The sequence below is a fragment of the Camponotus vicinus genome, unplaced genomic scaffold, assembly GCF_025532165.1.
Source record: "Camponotus vicinus isolate PSW18456_S1 unplaced genomic scaffold, iyCamVici1.0 SCAF_4, whole genome shotgun sequence".
Classification (NCBI taxonomy): domain Eukaryota; kingdom Metazoa; phylum Arthropoda; class Insecta; order Hymenoptera; family Formicidae; genus Camponotus; species Camponotus vicinus.
In genome coordinates this window covers 2,674,219-2,697,315 of record NW_028141976.1, presented here as the reverse complement: position 1 = coordinate 2,697,315, position 23,097 = coordinate 2,674,219, and the positions used below count along the sequence as shown (strand labels likewise).

Here is a 23,097-nt window from a genome sequence, read left to right as displayed (position 1 = left end):
AATTTTGACCAAATTACTCATTAAAAGTATTTTGGGGGTCGCTGAACAAGAATCCGATGTCAGATTTCAAATTCAAGATGGCGGATCCAAGATGGCGGACAGTATTTTTCTTACTGTTGACCGATTTCTACTAAATTCTGTATGTAGGAGTTTTTGGGATCGCTGATTACGATTCCGAATTCGAATTTCAAATTCAAGATGTCTGATTCAAGATGGCGGACCTTAATTTCAAATTCCAGATTGCGGATCCAAAATGGTGGACAGATATTTTCTTATTATTGGCTGATTTCTACAAAATTTTGTAAACGGAAGTTTTTGTGGTCTCTGATAACGAATTTGAGCTCAGGTTCCAAATTCAAGATGGCGGATCCAAGACGGCGGACATTACTTTTTTAAAAACAGACATTTATGTCCACCATCTTGGGTCCGCCATCTTGAATTTTGTAAATCAGACCTTCGTAATCAGTGACCTCAAAACCCCCCGCGTACCATATTTGATGAAAATCGGATGACTTTCAAAATTTTCATTCGCCATCTTGGATCCGCCATCTTGAATTTGAAACCTAAGCTCAAATTCGTTATCAGAGACCTCAAAAACTTCCGTTTACGAAATTTTGTAGAAATCAGCCAATAATAAGAAAATATCTGTCCACCATTTTGGATCCGCAATCTGGAATTTGAAATTAAGGTCCGCCATCTTGGATCAGACATCTTGAATTTGAAATTCGAATTCGGAATCGTAATCAGCGATCCCAAAAACCCCTACATACAGAATTTAGTAGAAATCGGTCAACAGTAAGAAAAATACTGTCCGCCATCTTGGATCCGCCATCTTGAATTTGAAATCTGACATCGGATTCTTGTTCAGCGACCCCCAAAATACTTTTAATGAGTAATTTGGTCAAAATTATTGACGAATTATAATTTTTTCGATCATTTTTGACTAAAAAATGGCATTTTTTTGCGAGATGTCTCACTTTAGACAGTTTTTTTGAGGTTAGAAAAATTTTTTTTTTTTAAATACATAACGGCATCAAAAACTAGACTTCCTGACAAATTTTTTCGTGTGCTAAAAAAATTTTTTTCCCCAAAATTGAAATGGGCAGGGGGGGTGGCTGATTTAAAAAAGAATTACCCATATATACAGGGTGATTCTAAATAACTTTATGTTTTTGCAAAAACATAATCTTGACCGAATTCTAAGACGATTTTTCTTTTGGCAAAATTTCGTCCGAAGCTTAGTTTTTGAATTAATAAAGGAAGTAGTTAACGTATGACGGGTCGAATACAAGAGGCAGGCAAGGGTGGCGCGATTCACCGTCAGACGCGGGTGCTTACGCGGGGCGCCTGCTGCGATCAGCTGGTCGCTATACACATACAGACACACATGCGAACACATACATTCTCTCTGTCTGTCTGTCTGTCTGTCTCTCTCTCTCTCTCTCTCTCTCTCATTCGCTCACTCACCTGTAATTTTTTTTTCTTTTTTACGAGAGGGGAAAATGCATTTTATGCATACCCACCGGTCGATCCAGTGAGTTATGTGGGACTCGAATACCAAGTCGAATTACCAACTCGGTACTCCCTACCCACTAAAAACCCCTCTCTTTTCACGAATTTCCACTGTCCCTCTGACTTCCCGAGATCGGTTTTCACATAACGTCAAAAAATAGTTATTATTACCTTGTTCGATGACTTTTGATGTATTGCTGTAATTGCTTGAAGGAGAAATGAATTTTCCGAAAGATCGTACGTTCTCAAATTTAACGTAGATATCACGTTGCAAAAGACAAGAAATCTACACTAAATTATTAACTGAAAGTTTTTCTTCTTTCATGAACTGTATTCTTTTATAAACTTTAACGTAATCACATTTATTTACTCACTCGATGAGACGAGAAACTTACTAATGACTCTATCACTAATCACTATTAATCACTGTCGAATAATAACTGTTGGCGATTAAAAATCACTCGATGAAAGAAACACGCGCGGACACGTTACTACACGACGCGATGACGCGATGATGCGACGATAATTACTCAGCGACTGCAAGTAGTTTTTTGTCATGGTAGGTTGCGGTAGGTTAATGTACTACTGGCGCTATCGAACGCGATCATGTGTTCGATTGAAGAATGCGGTAAACATAATAAACATTTAACATATTAATATTATTATTATCATGAATGTGTGTGATATCCATACATCGTATGATATCTACTTAAAAATTAATCAGATTAAATAAGTGTTTTTAAAATATTTATTACTTTTACTATTATCTTAAATAAATATTTAATATTAATATTTTATATGATAATAGTAAAAGTAATAAATATTTTAGAAACACTTATTTAATCTAATTAATTTTTAAATAGATATCATACGATGTATGGATATCACACACATTCATGATAATAATAATATTAATATGTTAAATGTTTATTATGTTTACCGCATTCTTCAATCGAACACATGATCGCGTTCGATAACGCCAGTAGTACCTTAACCTACCGCAACCTACCATGACAAAAAACTGCTTGCAGTTGCCGAGTAATTATCGTCGCATTGTCGCGTCGTCGCGTCGTGTAGTAACGTGTCCGCGCGTGTTTCTTTCATCGAGTGATTTTTAATCGCCAACAGTTATTATTCGACAGTGATTAATAGTGATTAGTGATAGAGTCATTAGTAAGTTTCTCGTCTCATCGAGTGAGTAAATAAATGTGATTACGTTAAAGTTTATAAAAGAATACAGTTCATGAAAGAAGAAAAACTTTCAGTTAATAATTTAGTGTAGATTTCTTGTCTTTTGCAACGTGATATCTACGTTAAATTTGAGAACGTACGATCTTTCGGAAAATTCATTTCTCCTTCAAGCAATTACAGCAATACATCAAAAGTCATCGAACAAGGTAATAATAACTATTTTTTGACGTTATGTGAAAACAGATCTCGGGAAGTCAGAGGGACAGTGTGTCAAAGGAAATTCGTGAAAAGAGAGGGGTTTTTAGTGGATAGGGAGTACCGAGTTGGTAATTCGACTTGGTATTCGAGTCCCACATAACTCACTGGATCGACCGGTGGGTATGCATAAAATGCATTTTCCCCTCTCGTAAAAAAGAAAAAAAAATTACAGGTGAGTGAGCGAATGAGAGAGAGAGAGAGAGACAGACAGACAGACAGACAGAGAGAGAATGTATGTGTTCGCATGTGTGTCCGTATGTGTATAGCGACCAGCTGATCGCAGCAGGCGCCCCGCGTAAGCACCCGCGTCTGACGGTGAATCGCGCCACCCTTGCCTGCCTCTTGTATTCGACCCGTCATACGTTAACTACTTTCTTTAATAATTCAAAGACTAAGCTTCGGACGAAATTTTGCCAAAGTAAAAATCGTCTTAGAATTCGGTCAAGATTATGTTTTTGCAAAAACATAAAGTTATTTAGAATCACCCTGTATATATATATATATATATATATATATATATATATATATATATATAGAAATAAGCAACTTATAAGAAATCTATTCAACTTGTATTCCTTTTTTATCTAAAATATGAGAATTACATTTGTTATGTGTGAATTTTAATGATATTGTTATAAATTTTTTTATTATAATTTTTATTTAAATTACATATTATTTATTCTTCATTAAATTGCATGCTATATATTATTTTTTTTCGTAATTATCATTTGTAACTTTTTCTCTTTCTGTTTTTTTTATTTTCATTAATTTGAGGTACAATATTTTTTAATGTTAATGTTTTCGAAATTTTATGAGTAGTATAATTTAGAAAAAGAAATCATTAGTAGAAGCGATATGTCGAATCAAAAGGAATCTGAAAGAATGGATGAAGAAGTAGATAGATTATCTGAATTTGAACAATTGGATGGAATGGAAGTTTTGTCTTCTAATGAAATGTTAGATGATATTCAAATTAATGATTCGACCGTGTAAGTACTTGAATTTTATATCGATTTTCCTAATTAAAATTTAAATTGTTACAAATTTTTTCCATTATTGATTTTATATTTCATTTTTATTATTAGTTCAACATATTTTATATTGTAAACTGTTCTATAATTAGGTGTAAAAAAAATCAATTTTTTCATAATTGTTATATTCTTCGTTTCTATGTTTTGTTATTTACTTTTTATTTATTTTATAAACGTTTATAAACTTTTTTAATTACTTTTTTAATAATAATTTGAAATAAAATTTAATTATATACGCTAAGTTGAAATATAATAACAAATGAATTATTAAAATAGAATTTATACACACAAACATGTGATTTTGTATTTTTTCTAATTGTATGTTTCTAATTTTTTTCATTTTTTATATACTATATTTATATACTATATTATAAAAATTTCTTTGTTGTATGAATTATTTTTGAAGTAATGAATTTTAAAAAATAATTTTATCTAATAGATTAATGTTAATTTTTGAATCGACGAATTGATTCATTGAAAAAATATTCATGTTTTTGAGATGTATTTTTTCTTATTTTTTTGCTAAAGTTTAGTATACACACACACACATATATATATACATTTTTATTTTTATTTATATGCAATTGTTGGAACATATGTAACTTGAAAATTATTTATAATTATGCATACAGCATTTTTTAATTTGCATATTATTGTTATAGCGAAATAATAGGATTTGTAGGTGGAATAGACACTCCACGAGATGTTGGCGATAAGCAATATAGAATATTCAAGTTTTATATAAATAATGGTCATGGAAAACGTGTACAAATTATCGTCTGGAATGACGATATTGATTATATATTACCTTATATAAAATTGAATTATGTAAGTTATTTTTTATTTTTATTTTCTTTTCACATAAGAAAAGTTGAATGCAACTGTACAGGAATGATTGAACATGTGAATTTATGTACATATTGGAATATATAAGCATTTTCCACATATTTATAGAAAATGTATGTGTGTGTGTGTGTGTGTATGTTTCTGCATAAATTCGGATGTTAAGATATTTTTCTCGTGTGTACATCATGCTTCTAAAATAACAGATAATTACATATATAATTAAATAGAATTTAAAAAAATTACAAAATTTAATCATTTGATAAAATATATTTGCAGTGTTTTATGTTTGAATTATAAGTGTGATTAAATTTTTTTAAATTAAATTTTTCAAAGTACGTTTATCAAACAAAAAAAGTTTAATAAATAGAAATTTTATAATTATAAATGAGACATGAAATGAGTAAAATAAAATTTTTCTAAGTTAAAGATATTTCGGAGATTTGAAAATTAACTCAAATTTACTTAAAAAATGTTTTTAAATGAAACTATTGTAACTGTTTTATATAAGTTTTTGTAATTCTGTATGAAAAGTTATGATAGGAAAGTTAAAAATTGAATAATTTATGAGATATTTTATTTCTTTAATCCAATATATTTTTATATAAAATTAAAAATATTTCTTAAAATATTTAATTTTTGTTAATCTTATAATAATACTTTTATAATAATGGTTTTGTGTTTAATGAGATGAATTAACTTGGTGCAAAGAAAATTTTACAGTTATTTTAAGGAAAAGTATATAATTTGCAATGTACTTTTTCAATGTAATTTATAATATACATTCTCAATTTGATTTACTTCATTGTTTTATACACAAGAATATTACTTTAATATTTCGGAAAACTAAATATTTAGTAAAATATTTAATTAAAATATTAAGATGTTAAATATCTCGTAAATTATTCAAATTATTAAATTATTTAATTTTTCATTATTTTGCTTCTATCATTTTTTTGTAGAATATTATAAAAAATTTATTTAGATAAAACAGTTGATATTTCTATTAAAAAAAATTCGAATTAATTTCCAAATCTTCGAAATGCTTTTTTTGTATTTATGAAAATCTATTTTGTTTCCACTGAAATTACGAAATATTTGTAAATAATGTTTTTTTATTACTTAAAGTAGCAAAGACATTTGAAGAGAAAATTAGTGAGATATTTGTGTATGTGAAATTTATTAAATAAATTTTTAATATTATACAGGGTGTCCCATTTTAATTGTTCCAGGCAAATATCTCGAAAAATATGGAAGACACGGAAAAATGTTTCAAACAAAAGTTGTTTGGCTCGAAGGGGGACAGATGATGAACATATGTACTTGACCTTGAGTGACCTATTGAAGGTCAGGTCAAGGTCATCGATGTTTTTTTAAATGGAACCTCCTATTTTTTATTGCATATTCTTACAGCTCATCTCGAGAGCTTTCCAAAACACTATAATAAAGTATTTTTTTCATTGAGTACTTTTCGAGTTATGAGGCTTAAAGTAATATTTTAATTTTACATAAACCATAAAATATTTAGTAAAATATTCATTTTTCGATCATCTTACCTTAATACTTTTCTGTACAAAATAATGAGAGGAATCAATTGGTGTTAAGAAAAAACATAGTTGTTTTTAAGAAAAAATATGTAATTGTTAATTGTAAATTACATATTTTTTCTTCGAAACAATTATGTGTTTTCTTTACACCAATTGATTCCTCTCATTATTTTGTACAGAAAAGTATTAAAGTAAGATAATCAAGAAATAAATATTTTACTAGATATTTTATGATTTATGTAAAATTAAAATTATTTCAAGCCTCATAACTCGAAAAGTGCTCAATAAAGAAATACTTTATTATAGTGTTTTGGAAAGCTCTCGAGATAAACTGCAAGAACATGCAATAAAAAGTAGGGGGTTCCATTTAAGAAAACATCGATGACCTTGACCTGACCTTCAATAGGTCACTCAAGGTCAAGTACATATGTTCATCATCTGTCTCCCTTCGAGCCAAACAACTTTTGTTTGAAACATTTTTCCGTGTCTTCCATATTTTTCGAGATATTTGCCTGGAACAATTAAAATGGGACACCCTGTATATAAACTAATATGTGTATTTGTATATATTTCTAATTAAATTTTGTTATACGACAGATTATTCATTTAGACGGCGTGCAAGCTCGAATGCCTAAAATGGCTCGTTTTAACAATGGCAATGTGCCTTATGAATTACAAATACAATCTAATACTATTGTTTCAAATTTAGGTAAATATAATCCAATTTTATCTGACACGCAACTGGAATGTATTAAATTTTGTGATGCTATGAATACGTCGGAACGTGTCAGTAAGTTTTATGTTGTTTATATATACGTAGTTTCATATTATTTGTATATACGTATAACTATATAGGATGTCTCATTTTAATTTATCACTCTCAAAAACTTTTTTATTTGTGATTCTAGAAAATAATGTTTCAGATAAAAGTTGTTTGATTCGAAGGGGGATATAAGATGATGTCATTAGTTTGATCTTGGGTGGCATCTTCAGGACAAGGTTACCTTGAATTTTTTAAATGGAACACCGTATTTTTCATATTTTACATATCCTTATAGCTTATCTTGAGAGTTTTCCAAAATACTATAATAAAGTATTTTTTTATTAAGTACTTTCGTTATAAGACTTGAAATAATTTAATTTTGCATAAACTATAAAATATTTTGTAATTCATTTTTCGATTATCTTACCTCAATAGTTTTATGCTCAAAATAATGAGAGGAATTAATTGGTGTAAAAACAGTTGTTTTTTTTACACCGATTCCTTTTATTATTTTGATAAAAGTATTGAGGTAAGATAATCAAAAAATGAATATTTTACTAGATATTTTATAGTTTATGTAAAATTAGATCAGAAATTAGAGACAAGAAATTATATCAAGCTTCATAAAATTTGGAAAGTTCTTAATATAAAAATATTTTATTATAGTGTTTTGGAAAATTCTCGGGATAAGAATAAACAATGAAAAATATGGGGTTTCATTTAAAAAATTCAAGGTGACTTTGTCTTAACCTTGACGTCATCCAAGGTTAAATAAATGATATCATCTTATGTCCTCCCTTCGAATCAAACAACTTTTACTGAAACATTATTTTCTAGAATCAGAATTAAAAGTATTTCGAGGTGATAAATTAAAATGGGACATTCTGTGTATATATATATATATAATTTTTTTTTTTTTTATAGTATTAGAAGGCTATATAAAATCGAATTTTGAAGCAACATATAACTATAGCTTGAATAAAACAATTGGTTGTGGCTCATTGACCGATGGACGTTTTAAATTGGAAGTACATATAATAAATTTTGATGCAAATGAATATAATTTGATGAAAGGAAATAAAGTTAAAATAATTGGTGTAATGCAAAATACAGGTATATGTATATATTTATATTATTGAATTTCAACTTATTTTTAACATTGTTAACTAAATGTGATTTATACGTACACACACACACACACATATATAAATATATATACAAACACATATGTCACATGTACACATGTATGCATGCACGCATGCATGTATGCCCGTACATATTATTTACGTGCATGCATACACACACACACACACACACACACACACACACACACATATATATATATAAATACAGCTTATTTGATTTAAATATTATTACGATTATTCTTTTAAATAAAGTAAGTTGAAGAAAAACTATTTGGATAAAAATTGTTTCACTTTAAAAGATATTTAATGATTTGATCCGACATTTTTTGAACTTTTGTCTCTGGAATATATTTAATATCAGTTTTATTTTGTTTGAGATAGTACACATCTATTTTAAAATGAATTTATAAAGAATTTTATGATAAATTCAATAATGTGCGATAAGACGATAGAATAATAATTATTCAGAGTAATCATTTATGAGTTATTGTAATTTTATATGTAATTTCTTTCTTAATCATAAATTTAATATTAATAAAGTAGTCCCAAAAAAAGTTTATATATAATTATATATATAAACAAATTACAATATATATTTATCTATTTTTTTCATTCACAATCTCATTCATAATCTCTTGTTTATATATATGAAAAAGAAAATAATAAAAAGGATGATTGAAAAATAATTAGAAGAATGATATTCATGTTGCTTTTTCTTATAAAAAGTTAGAAAAAAAATTGTTTATGTGTGATTAAGTAAAATGTATTAAATTATAAATTTAATTCATTATAAATTTAATTAATAAATACAAAGAGTAATTAATTATAATTTTGTTATTACTAAAAAAATGACAGCAAAAGACATTTTTTATTTTTTCATTATTCCTTTGTTTTTACTTAAAATGGAAGCATATAAGAAAGAAAGAACATTATATAAATATTTATATGTATTTATATACATGTATATATTTATATCTATTTACATGTTTATAATATTTTTTTCATGCTTACAATTAGATATACAGGGTGTTTCAGACCACCCGTCCACCACTTTTCTTTCAAAAACTAAGCATTTTTGAAAAAAACGTTTTAGACAAAAATTGTATGGTTTTGAGGGGAACATAAGATGGTGTCATTAGTTACACCCTCAATAGTCGTTTGAAGGTCCGTAAAAGTCACTTTCAATTTCTTAAATGGGACTCCTTACTTTTCATTACATATTCTTGTAGCTTATCTCAAGAGCTTTCCATATTTTGACGTCTTTTTCTTAGCATAATAATATATTTAATAGTGTTGTTGAATAAAGCACTCTCTAAAAGTGAATCAGTGTATTATCACTGAAAAACAGTAAATAGTCACAGATTACAGCAGTTATAAGTACAGCACTGTAAATCAGTAATATTTTATTGAAAGAATCAGTTAATAAATTTTGACTATTTCAATCAGTAATATCTCAGTAATATTTCTCAATATCAGTAATATTTCTTTCGTTATTGCCAGTAATATTAAACTACAATTCATCTCTCTATCTATTTCATAAATATAATATAAATATAATAAATATAAAAATAAATAAATATATATAAATATAAATAAATATATATATATAAAATTAAAAATTTTATTTATATTTACTAAATATTTATTATATTAAAAATTTTATTTTATTTATATTACATGTATATTGAACTTGTTATTTTAAATAGATAACGAACGAATAATTTTGATTAAGTAGTCAGACATTTATTTGTCCGACTTATAAGATCGATTTAATATCTGAAGCCTCTCTATTGAGATTGTATCAGAAATTAAATCGAAGTAATATTTCTAATTTTATCTGACACTCTTTGCAAACTTTATATAATTCTTATGACTAAAACTAAATATGAGAGAGACCGGGATCATACCGGTAAACGAACAAACTAGCGATTACTGGTTTTACAGTGAATTTTACTTTAACAATTGTTAAAGTCTGATCGCAAAAGTCATGTTATATAAAAAATTTAAAAAAATTTTTTTATGGGATCGATGTACTAACTAATGACATTAATAATAAAATAATCGTCACTTCATGACTAAAAAATGACGTCAAAATAACGTTATATCAAGACGTCAATATAAAGTCATGTAACAAATCAGTCATTTTGACGACATATGGCCAAAAATGACCAGTTTGGAACGCCAAATGACGTGTTTTTGCTACCTGGGAATCTCTCTTTATATATGTAACACATACATATATATATGTATATGTATATTCACTTATACATATACAAATTTGAAATGATTTATATTTAACTTAATTTTAGTACATCTATTCAAAGTTAAACCAACATCATCTCTAAATTTAATATTTTATATTTTAAAATTTTTATAGAGAACATTTTTTTAATATATTATTTTTCTTCTTTATATATTCAATCGATCTTTGTCTTTTTGTGTACCTACTAAATTAAAATAATTATGTACTATATCTTTAAAAATATATCAAAAAGAAAATTGTTTTAAATAAAAATTGTTTGTTTTATTTTTTTTTATAAATATGTTAATTGATCTCCTTCCTATTTAAATAAAACATTTTTATTACTTTATATGTATGATTCTATATATATACAAAGAATAAAAAAAGTTTAACATATTTTACATTAATACATATATTTACACACACAAACATATATTACATGAAAAATATACGTAAATGTAAATTATTGTATAATTAAATATTTCGGTTTTAAATTTTTAAATCCTCTTTAATAATAAAGTAAGATTTCAGTGATAAACGAGATTTTAAAGTAAAATGTTAATAATAAAATATTAATAATAAAATAAAAAAATAAATTAAAATATTTTAATTAAATTACAAAAGCAACTAATGAAAACTTTTTTGAGGAGGTTAGAAAATAGAATATTAAGATAAAAGTATTTCCAAAATATTTATTATGTAATTATTTAGAAATTATTTAGAAATATGTGTGTAAAAATCACTGATTGATTGAACCATTTTATATTTGTATATTGTTAGTTAAATTTGCGATAAGAATAATATATTTCTTATTAATTTTGTAATTTATTATTTTTATATTTTTATTATTTTAAATTATTATTTTAAATTAAATTTAGTTTCAATCTTTATAATTACGATGTTTAAAAATTTGAGTTTTTAATTATTTGTCAGTTTGTTTAAAGTATGAATTGTAATAAGCAATTAATCTGATATTCAATATTTAAAAAAAAATAAGATAACATATTTAATGTACCCAGCAAACATCAAATAACAGTTATATAACTGTTAGTTATAATTTCCCACTCAACAATATAACTGTTACATAACAGATATGTTGTGTAACTGTTATATTGTTGAATGGGAAATTACAACTAACAGTTATATAAATGTTACTTGGTGTTTGTTGGATAATTTGTTAAAGTATTTAAATTTATCAATTTATTATAAATTTAATTACTATAAATTTAATTATTATTTTAAAGAAATGGTTAAATTTTTTAATAAAGAAATATCTCAATGTTTAAAATAAGGTAAAAAAAAGGAACAACAGAATTGAGAAATTAATTAAATTATAAAATATTTTTAAAATATTTTTTGAAACAGGCATCTTAATTTATTTTATGGATAAGTTTAAAAATTAATTTATTAAATAGAGAATATCAATAAAATATTATAAAATATTATTAATAAATTTAAATTTTAATATTTTAAATAAAATTTTTAGTTACAAACAAAATACTTTTAAAAACACTTTATAATATCATAATTAAAATAGTTCAAAAGAAATACATTCTTATGGAACAATTATGTAATTTTATTTAAAGAAGGAAGAAAATTTTGCTGCATACTTTTAACGTGCAAAACAATAATAAAAATTTATCATAAAAATAAATGCGGAAATTGAAATATAGTTTTAAATAAAAAGTTAAAGTATTAAAATTGATTGAATTTTTAAATATGTATTTCTACCGCTTTAATGTATCGAATATGTATACATAGCGCTTTAATATTAATAATAATAAATATAATAATATACAGGGTGTCCCACAACTCGCAATTGAAATTTTAATAACATATTCCTGAGCAAAAACTGCAACAAAAATTCTAATAGAAAAATATTGAAGCTACAATAGTTTTTGAGTTATAAGCGATCAAAGTTTGACAATGATATCGTATAGAATTCGCGCATCCAGGTCCGTAATTACATTTACACGTGTACTGATATCATCTCTTATTGATTTTTTTCATGTCAGGTAATATTGATTTTTACTGCACATCTGATTTCATTTTTTTTATTTTGTTTTATAATGATAATAGATTAATTTCTACAAATATTTTTTTGATTAAAAAGAAATGTATCTTATTTTTCAAGTTGTTGAAACATTAAATTTTATAATTCTGTTTAAATGTAATAATTGAAGTATTATTTAAATTTTTATTTAAAAAAGAACGTTTTCTGTATATTATTTATAATTCGTTAATACTATATATAATACTAATTAATACTATATATAATACTAATTAATACTATATATAATACTAATTAATCACCATAATGTATAATGTACATAATAAACACATACATAAGAAACGATAAAATAAAATCAGCTATGCAATAGAAATCAATATAACCTGACATGAAAAAATAACAAATGACAGATCGGTATACGTGTAAATGTAGTTACGGACCTGAGCGCGCGAATTCTATGCGACATTATTGGCAAATTTTGACCGCTTATAACTCAAAAACTAATATTTCAACTATAGGTTCAACATTTTTATATTAGAATTTTCGTCTCAGTTTTTGCTGAAAAATATGTTATTCAAATTTCTTTAAATTTTGATGATAAATCTTCTTTGTAAAATACATCTTTAAGAAATTAATTTATGATAAATAATTATAACTAATTAAATTTTAAATATTCAATCTAAGAAATGAATATAATATTAATTGTTATACTGGATATTTTAAACTTTTTTTTTACTATCTTTAATTACTTGATTTTGTTAGATTTTTCTGTTTAATTTCAATAAGTAAATTGAAATCTTACATTAATACTAAAGAGGATTTAAATGGAATATTTTGTACACTCTAATAAAACCTTTATGATTTTAAAAACATTTAATATATACATGTACACATAAAAAAAATAATCGTCTATATATACATATAATATATATATATATATATATATATATATATATATATATATATATACACATATATATTTGGTTTTTTTTTATTTTAATAATATATGCATTTATAATACATTATTCAAAAAAAAAAACGTTTTTTCGTACATTAAAAATTGAGTACTCAAACTAGGTGAAAAATCATTGTATAGAAAAATTTAAAGAAGTAAATTTTTTAAGCTTGAAATTTCTAATTCAATATACTATCAATTGTTTAAAAAATTTTTTTATTTTTAAGAAAAATAAAAAGAAAATGTAAATAAAATATTATAATTTATGGAACTTTACTTATGTTAGATTTTTCGGAAGAAATTTTTTATCGAATTACATAGTACTAAATACATATACTTTTAAAGAACAAAATAATGTTTTTTTTAAAGCATAGAATAAAGAAGATAAATAAATTTTCGAAAACTAGCGTGTTAAATTTGAGATTTTAAACTTCGAAATGTTTTTTTAATTCCTCATCTACAATGATTTTTTAGAGTTCCAGCGATTTAAAAATAACGCAAATTTTAGTGTATGAAAAAGGTTTTTTATTATTTTTTAATAGTATATAATAATAATTTTTATTAAATTAAAATATATTAACTTTTATAATTTTTTGTTTCAGGTACATGAAAAACAATTTTTAAAAAATAGAAGAACTTTGTGCATGTGTATATTTTTTAAGTTCTATATAAATTAAACATATTTTTAAGTTCTATAAAAATTAAGTTTAAGTGTATTCTTAACTTCTATATAAATTAAGTTTAAATTATATTGTATATGTTTATTTAATTTGATTTGTGTGTACATATATGTAAAAAATTAAATATGTAAGAAATATAATATATGTAAGAAATTATATTCAAATTATATAAAATTAAAATAAAGGATTAGATATTAACAGTATAATACTTATTATTAATAATATTAATAAAAATTATAATGATAATGATATGATGATGATGACAATTATAAGATTGATGATGATGATGATGATGATGATGATTATGATGATGATGATAACAATGATAATGATGATAATGATAACAATAATGATGATAATGATAATTATAATAATAATAAATGCTTATGATAGTAAAAATAACTATTAAAGATAATTATTAAATAATATTATTCAAAAAAATAAATTAATTTATAATAATTAATTTAAATAATTATTTTATAATTAATAATAAAAATTAATTTGATTAGTTTTATTAAATTATTAATTGTATTTAATTAAAATAATTATAATATATATAGTGCATATTTTTAAACATTTTAAAATTTACATATTTATATTTTAATAAAATGCCAAGGCGTAAAATAGAACGGAATTTAGAGGAAAAAGAAAAATTAAAACAACAACGTCGTGAAAAAAAAGCTGAAAATCAACGTCAACGTCGACAAGCTATGAGAATAACAAATGTTGATAATAGTTTACAAAACAAAATTAACCAAGGATATAATATTATTGATCTTGCAAGTGTTAGTGAAGTACATGATAATCACGTAACAACACATGTGACTTCATTACAAAAACGTGTAGAATATCAATCTCAATATCGATTACGGAAAAACAGACAACCTCAATTAAATATAAATAATATAACATCGATGGATAATATAGTAGAATATTATATTGGTCCTATGGATGTGAATTGTATTCATTGTAATGCAAAACATTTCGCTCCTGAAAAGACATCTAATAAAGGAAATTCATTTCATGATTGTTGTAATCATGGTTCAGTATATTTGCAACCAATGCCTGATTTTCCTGAATTTATTCGAACATTATTTGATGGCAGTCATATAAAATCAAACAATTTCTTTCAACATATTCGCAGTTATAATAGCTCATTTTCGTTTGCATCATTTAATGCTAACTTGATTAATTTTCAAAATTGGCGATCTGGTCCATATTGTTTTAAAATACAAGGACAGATTTATTATCAAATTAATACAGCATTGTATGCTACACAAAATGAGAGTCCAACTTATGGTCAGCTTTTTATTGTTGATTCAAATGAAGCAATAAATTATCGTCTTAATCAAAATTCAAATTTAGATTGTGAAATAGTTCAAAATCTTGAATATATAATGCGGGACTGTAATGTGTTTGCTCATTCTTATCAAATGATGGGTGAAGAATTAAAAAATCAACAATTAGAAATGGAATCTGGTGAAAAATTACCGGAATTACAATTATTATTTACTTTAAAACCAGGTATGGATCGACGTCGATATAATGCTCAAAGAACTAATGAAGTTGCTGCTGTTTTTATACGACTGCTGATGGAGAAATTCCAGATTCATATGTTATAATACGTAATAAAAATACTAAAACTTTGCAAAAAGTTAGTATTATGGATCCCAATGTTGAACCATGGATATATCCATTGTTTTATCCATTTGGTACTCAAGGATGGCATCGTCATTTAACAAAATTAAATAGTAATAGACGAATAACCAGGGGACAATATATTAAATATCGCATGGCCATTCGTGATGAATTTAATGTTTTTTTATTAGGTCGTCGTCTATTTCAACAGTGGCTCGTTGATAATTATGTAAAAATTGAAAAAGATAGAATTGATTATTGCAAAACTCATCAAAAAGAATTACGTGCTGAAACATATCAAGGTTTAAAAGATTACATACAAACTATGGCGAATAACTTAAGTGGACGTTGGAAAAATGATTATACTTCCTTCTACGTTTATTGGGTCACCACGTAACATGTTGCAACATTATCAAGATGCAATGGCAATTGTTAGTAAATTTGGTAAACCAGATCAAGAGACACGGTAGTGTCTTTGCTAAGTCCCAGCGTAAGCAAAAATGCACTCCGTGTATTATTACGCGAGTCGGATTGAGAGTATAACTCGATATTTTTATTTCTCATATAACCGCTCAACGGATCGAGTTCTTAGTAGAATTAATCGATAGCTTGGGTTTAAATTAAATAATAAAAGTGTTTTTATTTTTGCGCTACGTGCTCTGTAAACGGAGATATCATGATGCAAAGTCTGAAATGTGAAAATTTCGATTAAGAAACGTCGTCATGGTCGTCATCAACTCCTCTTAACGTAACAAAGAAAATACAGAAATACGTTTCCAACGTCTGCCACAAGAATGCGCTAGCAGTGATTCACGCGACGCAGCATTAGTAGCGCTCTGTGGCGTTAACGGTGCTTATAAATATGTTGTAAAAGGTTAAGTGTGTCACTTCAGGTAATTATATAAAATAATAATATACATATAACATTTATATATTTAGATTAGATTGTATCTATATTATTATTTCAGATTATATATATATATATATATATATATATATATATATATATATCAAGAGACACGGTAGTGTCTACTTCACTACAGCTATAACATGGACGTGGGCACAGCGAGTGACAATACATCTATCGACGACAAGATAGATGACTTTTGCGAAAATCCGACGCAGGATGCATTAACGGAAGGTCTTATGAGTCTCTTGAAACCTACGGTGGATCAACTGGACGAGAGAATTCGCGCCACAAGGTGAACTGGACGAGAGAATTCGCGCCACAAGGTGACGTCAAGTTTTCTGTTCAGCGCGCATGCAATAATAGTAACATTTATTTTTCGCGTTTCTTCTTGCAAATTTACGTATATTTATTATTCTTATATTTCTTTCACAGTACGTACTATTTATTGCAAAATATATGTTTATTCATCGAATTGTAACGATAAAAAATTGCGATTTACTTACACAAGCAACATATATATCTTATTGTTACCTATTTTACAAGAATTCTTGAGCATTTTGAAAATCATTTTAAATTTTCATATATAATTATTGGAATGTTATAAAAAATTGTGCTTCTATCATGTACTACAAGTTGCGTACAAAAGTTGCGAAGAGTATTATTTTTTATGCATAACTATTCTCTTTGTTATAGGATATGTCAAATAGAGCTGAAGCAGCGGATTGTTATTACTTAACATTGATTACTTTGCAAGTTTTATAAAAGAAATTTCTTACAATTTTCACTGTAAATTATGGAAACTCCAGTAGTTAATTTATCAGATGAAGAACTCAAGACAGTTTATGATCCTTCTGAGGATTCGTATCTTTTAGTAGATGCTTTGGAAGAAGATTTAGACATTCTGCATGCGATGAAACCTTTGATTTGTTTAGAAATAGGTAGTGGTTCTGGTATAGTCATCACAGCTCTAGCAATGGCATTGAAAAAATATAATGCTCATTTTATTGCAATTGATATAATCATTATAACATAGAATATTGAAATTCAAAATTTCAAAATTAAAAATAATTTATGCTTTGCGAAAGAAAATTAAAAATGAAAAGTAGTTTATGCAAAAGCATAGAAAGAAAAAATAAATACTCTATGCTATGATGATATTACATACACACACGCACACGCATGTACACATATACAAACATATTTTTATATCATCATAACGTAGAATATTTAAATTTTCAAAATTAAAAATAGCTTATGCTTTGCAAAAGGAAATGAAAAATAAAAAGTAGTTTATGCAAAGCATAGAAAGAAAAAACAAAAAGACACATTTATAAAAAATATTCTATGTTATAATGATACACACACACACACGCACAGACGCACACGCGCACACGCACACACGCACACGCATACACACACACACACGCACACGCATACAAATTTAAATATTAATAAAAATTAAACATTTTATTTCTATAACGGGCTGAGGTTCTTGGATTGGAACTTCGGCCTCGGGCTCGTCCTCTCGATCGTCCCGCTCTAGCCCATCGTGCACGCGGTTGTTCTACAATAAAAGAAATATTTTAATGTTATTTTATTTGAATATAATATTTAAAGAAGAACTGCACGGATTAACTATATTGAAAGTTAATAAATCTAATTTTAATATATGTACATTCAGATTCATGAATTTAACATTACGCAAAATACTTTTAGCCTTTTAAAATATAAAAATAATTATTTGTGAATTAAAAATTTCTTTTGTAAAATATAATTTATACGACACAAAAATTCATGAAAATAAAAATTTTAATTCTATAGAAGGCTAAAAATACTTTGGGCAATGTTAAATTCATAAATCTGAAAATGTAATAGATTTATTAACTTTTAACATAGCTGATTCATTTAGCTGATTCCTTTATAATTAACGTGCCAATTATATAATTCAAAATTATTTACCTCTTACTTGCCCCGCTGTCGTTATCGGTGACGACGGCGGCGGTGGCAGCGGTGACGACGTTGACGGCGGCAGTGGCGGTGGTAGTGATGCCATCGTTGGTGGCGGCGATTCTTTTTGTGTTTCCATTAATTTTTGTGTTTCCATTAATTTTTGTATTTTTTTTTAAGTATTATATTTTCTTTTAAAGCCGCTTCAGCCTCAACGCGTAAAAAGGACGACAATTCAATTTCTGGCTCCATTTCTTCCATATTGTAGGTTCTGAAAGAATGGAAACATATAAAATATATATTATAAAATATGTTTAGAAATGATAGTAGAAATGATAGATAATAAATGATTAATCTTCACTTTAATCTTTTATTGTAATGCATATATGTATTGTGTGTGCAACACAAATATGAATTACAATAAAAAATAAGTAATTACAATAAGTGAATTACAATAAAAATAGTAAAATAAATTTTTATTCCCTTGTTATCTATCATTTCTTACGCATATGTATTAATAATATAATATAATATAATATAATATAATAATATAATAATATAATGTGTTACACTTACTTTTTAGGATTTTCTTCATTTTCCTTTTCGTTAGATCTGAAAATAGAAATGTATAAAATATATTGTACAATATAAAATATTTTTGTATTACAAGTTATTGCGATGAGTAATTATATGTATTTGTATGTATAATACATATATGAATTATAATAAGACATTTAAATAAAAGTTAAACAGTATCATGCGTGAAACATATATAATAGAAGATTATAATAAAAGATTGAAATAAAATATATAAAATAATAAATTATATTATAAAATATCTTTATAGATATTATTAATAATTATTGCTTACCTTTTGTGAGTTTCATTATCATTAATTGTTGCTGGTTCTTTTTCGTTTCTGGAACTGTAAATGTATAATATAAGTTATAAAATATTTGTATAAAAATGATAGAAAACGTATTGATTTATCTTTATTTTATTCTTTTATTGTAATACATATGTATTGCATGCACAACATATACATATTACAATAACGAATTAAAATAATAAAAATTTTATTTGTTAAATATCAATTAGAATTACGTTGTATCATTTAACTGAAAATAATATTCTTTTTAAAAAGTTACGTTTTTCATACATTTATAAATTGTTACTAAGAACTTTAAACTTTTATGAGAAAAAATGCTTATAAATTTATATCTTTTATGAATCTTTTTTTATTTGAAATTTTATTATTAATTTAATTTAAAATTGAGAAATTTTGCATCTTTCTATTATATATTTCAATATTTTTATTACATATTTTTATAAAACATCAAATCAAATAAAAAATGAAAATATCTAAAATATCTAAAATTGTCTATACATATAAATTAATATTTTAAAGTTTAGAAATATAATTCTTTATACACATAATTTTTGACACAAGCATTATCTCTTTGATTACCTAGAAAAACTTTTAATGCTTGCCAAGAACGAACTCGTGAGAAAGCAACATAAAGTTGCCCATGATTAAAAATATCTTTGCGAAGATCAAGACCTACTCTATCAAACGTCTGTCCTTGTGATTTATTAATTGTCATAGCAAAAGCTAATTTTACAGGAAATTGTCTTCTTGAAAAAGTAAAAGGATAAACGTTTTCACAATATAATGTTAGGCGATTTAGAAAAACAATATCTCCTGTTTTATCACCTGTTAAAATTTTACACTTCAATAAATGATCAGTAAGTTCCATAATCATTAATCTAGTACCATTACAAAGACCTTCATTAATACTAAGATTTCTGATCAACATAATAATACAATTTGGTCTTAATCGTAATTCATGAGGAGGAAGAGATGATGGAGATAAACTATTTAGATATTCTTGTAACAAAGCTTCTCCAATATCACCATTGTCACCACAATTTACAGTACTATCTATACTCGTATAAATTCGTTCACCAGTTATATCTAATAATTCTACAACTTTTTTATTGATTTCATCTACATCAATATTTCTTGCAGAAAGTATAGCACATTTAGTTATTTTATCAAATTCCTTTTTTCGTATTAAATCACCATATATATCTTCTACAATATCAACATTAATAGGTGCTATGCAACATTCAGGAATTTGTATATTATCATTGGAATCATTTAATATACCATCTCCCATATCTAATAAAAATTTTGCAAATTCAATTTCTTCTGGAAGAACTCGCATATTTTGTATCAAAGAATAATTTACAAAATGTTTCCAAATAGGACTAAATTTGATAGAAAGATTCACAATTTCACTTCGAGTGCCACGTACTTTAATAGGGAGAAGTTGTCTAAAATCACCACCCAATATAACAATTTTTCCATCAAAAAGTAAATCATTATTCATAATATCACGCAAGGTACGATCCATAATCTCTAAAGCATATCGTGGGGCCATTGGTGCTTCATCCCAAATATAAATATCCGTTTCTTTTAAATATTGAGCTTCTTTTGATTGGATTTTAATAGCAGATGATGAATCAGCAAATAATGGAACTGGTAATCCAAACGTTTTATGAATCGTTCTTCCAGCAGGTAATAACGTCGCTGCAATGCCCGTAAAAGCCATTGTACATACGCGTTTATTTTTAATTTTAGCTAAATAATAAATAGTTGTATATATAAATGTTTTCCCTGGTCCACCCGGACCATCGATATAAAAACAATAATTATTATTAGTATCACTATCTAATCTATTTAATATAAGATCGACTATTTCTTTTTGCTTCTCATTTAATTGTTTGTATTGTTCGGTACCTATTTCCATAGCTTCTTCAAGTGTCACGTAATCTTCCTCTGTACTATTTTCTGTTAACTGTTCCATTTGTGGAAAATCGGCAAGACTTTTACCTTCAGCACGAAGTATACTATTTATTTGTTCATATGCTTTATTTTGTCCTTGTAACATACCAAAATGTCGGATGTAATCTTCTGACATTGCTATTTTAAAACTTTCCCATAACTGTTCTGGCTGTAATGGCTGACAGTGTAATAATATACGAACAAATAATCTACGAAGTTGTCGTGGCATCATCCATTCAACAGCTTCATTCATAGCTTGTTTCCATTCATCATCATCTTCAATTAGACCTAAAGCTAAACATGTCTCTGAAAATGATTGATAAAATTGTCCATTTACAGTTCTTAAATCATTAAAACTTGTAGCGCCCTTTACTGTAAGTAATAATAATTAATCGTAAATGAAATAATTCTGTTTGTGTTGGACTAACAGAATACATTCGTCCTACACAATTAAAATGACTTTTGCGTTTGACCCAACATGATACATTTTTAACATTAATTTTTTCTTTTTTAAATGTATAATAACGTGGAATTTCTACATATAAATATTGTCTTGCTTCTTCATCACGTGAGTTCAATGAAAAATAGTCTATTAACATAGTAACTTGATTTAAAGCAGTAAGCATTGCGTCTTCAATAGATTCATTTTCAATTATAATATTTTGTTCATTAGGAAGGTGGACTGGCAAACGTATTATAGCATGACTTTTATCCTGTAATTTTTTACTAAAAATACGCCAGGTGGCTTCCACAGGTCCAACATAACGAGCTTCAATATAATTATGTATCTCATCATGATCAATAATTACGTTTTGTGTTGTTGGTTCAATAGTTATAGCAGCAGCATCATGTCCTTTATAAATATATTTATACAAATATTTAACTGATTTAATACTTGAAACTACTTCAACATTAATATGACAATTAAATACATATAACTGATAAAGTAGGACAATATGGAACAACATAACGATTATCAACTATATATTTACCAGGACGTTCAAAACATTTACCATTATTTCGTCGACGATAATAAGGATAAGCATCTTCATCCATTCTAGTTTCTTTGAGATAAGGTTTTGGATAATGTTTCGAACACTGCCCATCTACCAAACACCAATCGCCACAAGGTCCATGAATCATATGTCTCATGAATATATTATGTAAAATTGGATTCTCATAGAGATCAGGAATTTCAGCAGAAATATATTTATCAACAATTTGTGGTGTTGTTATTTTAAAATTATATTTAATGTAATTAATATATGAATATGTGGTAATCCGCGTTTTTGAAATTCAATAACATATACAAATGCTGCTACTTCGCCAAAAAATTTTTGTTTCACAATCAAATCAATTAAATAATCTTTTTTAATGTTAAAAACACGAGCACAAATGTCAGGCCTATCACAAGCTTGTTGACCAGGCAAGAGATTTTCCTCAATTTCACGCCATTTTGGATTACAAGTTATGGTAATAAAAAGATCTGGTTTACCAAATTTACTAACAATTGCCATTGCATCTTGATAATGTTGTAACATGTTACGTGGTGACCCAATAAACGTAGAAGGAAGTA

The 23,097-nt window shown here is 26.0% G+C and overlaps 3 protein-coding genes and 1 long non-coding RNA gene across 4 annotated transcripts; 2 read left to right on the top strand and 2 right to left on the bottom strand.

Annotated features, from left to right (window-relative positions):
* Positions 1-3,816: 3,816 nt before the first annotated feature.
* On the top strand, positions 3,817-15,771 carry LOC145969881 (uncharacterized). Its single transcript, XM_083096179.1, has 5 exons — positions 3,817-3,950; positions 4,655-4,820; positions 6,980-7,172; positions 8,070-8,173; positions 15,703-15,771. The coding sequence occupies exons 1-5, from the start codon at positions 3,817-3,819 to the stop codon at positions 15,769-15,771; spliced, it is 666 nt and encodes a 221-aa protein (XP_082952305.1).
* Positions 15,772-16,332: 561 nt separating this feature from the next.
* Positions 16,333-18,068, top strand: LOC145970121 (SNAPIN protein homolog). Its single transcript, XM_083096603.1, has 3 exons — positions 16,333-16,709; positions 16,785-17,018; positions 17,420-18,068. Exons 2-3 carry the CDS (start codon positions 16,867-16,869, stop codon positions 17,460-17,462), a joined length of 195 nt encoding a protein of 64 aa, XP_082952729.1. The 5' UTR covers positions 16,333-16,709; positions 16,785-16,866; the 3' UTR covers positions 17,463-18,068.
* A 629-nt stretch (positions 18,069-18,697) lies between these two features.
* Positions 18,698-19,651, bottom strand: LOC145970190 (uncharacterized). The gene is made up of 3 exons (XR_014438351.1): positions 19,545-19,651; positions 19,250-19,285; positions 18,698-18,944 (listed from the first exon to the last, which is right to left on the bottom strand). It is a non-coding gene; the product is annotated as an uncharacterized LOC145970190 (long non-coding RNA).
* A 640-nt stretch (positions 19,652-20,291) lies between these two features.
* Positions 20,292-22,664, bottom strand: LOC145969879 (uncharacterized). Its single transcript, XM_083096177.1, has 5 exons — positions 22,535-22,664; positions 21,433-21,827; positions 21,113-21,149; positions 20,388-21,029; positions 20,292-20,308 (listed from the first exon to the last, which is right to left on the bottom strand). Exons 1-5 carry the CDS (start codon positions 22,662-22,664, stop codon positions 20,292-20,294), a joined length of 1,221 nt encoding a protein of 406 aa, XP_082952303.1.
* Between the last annotated feature and the right edge of the window lie 433 nt (positions 22,665-23,097).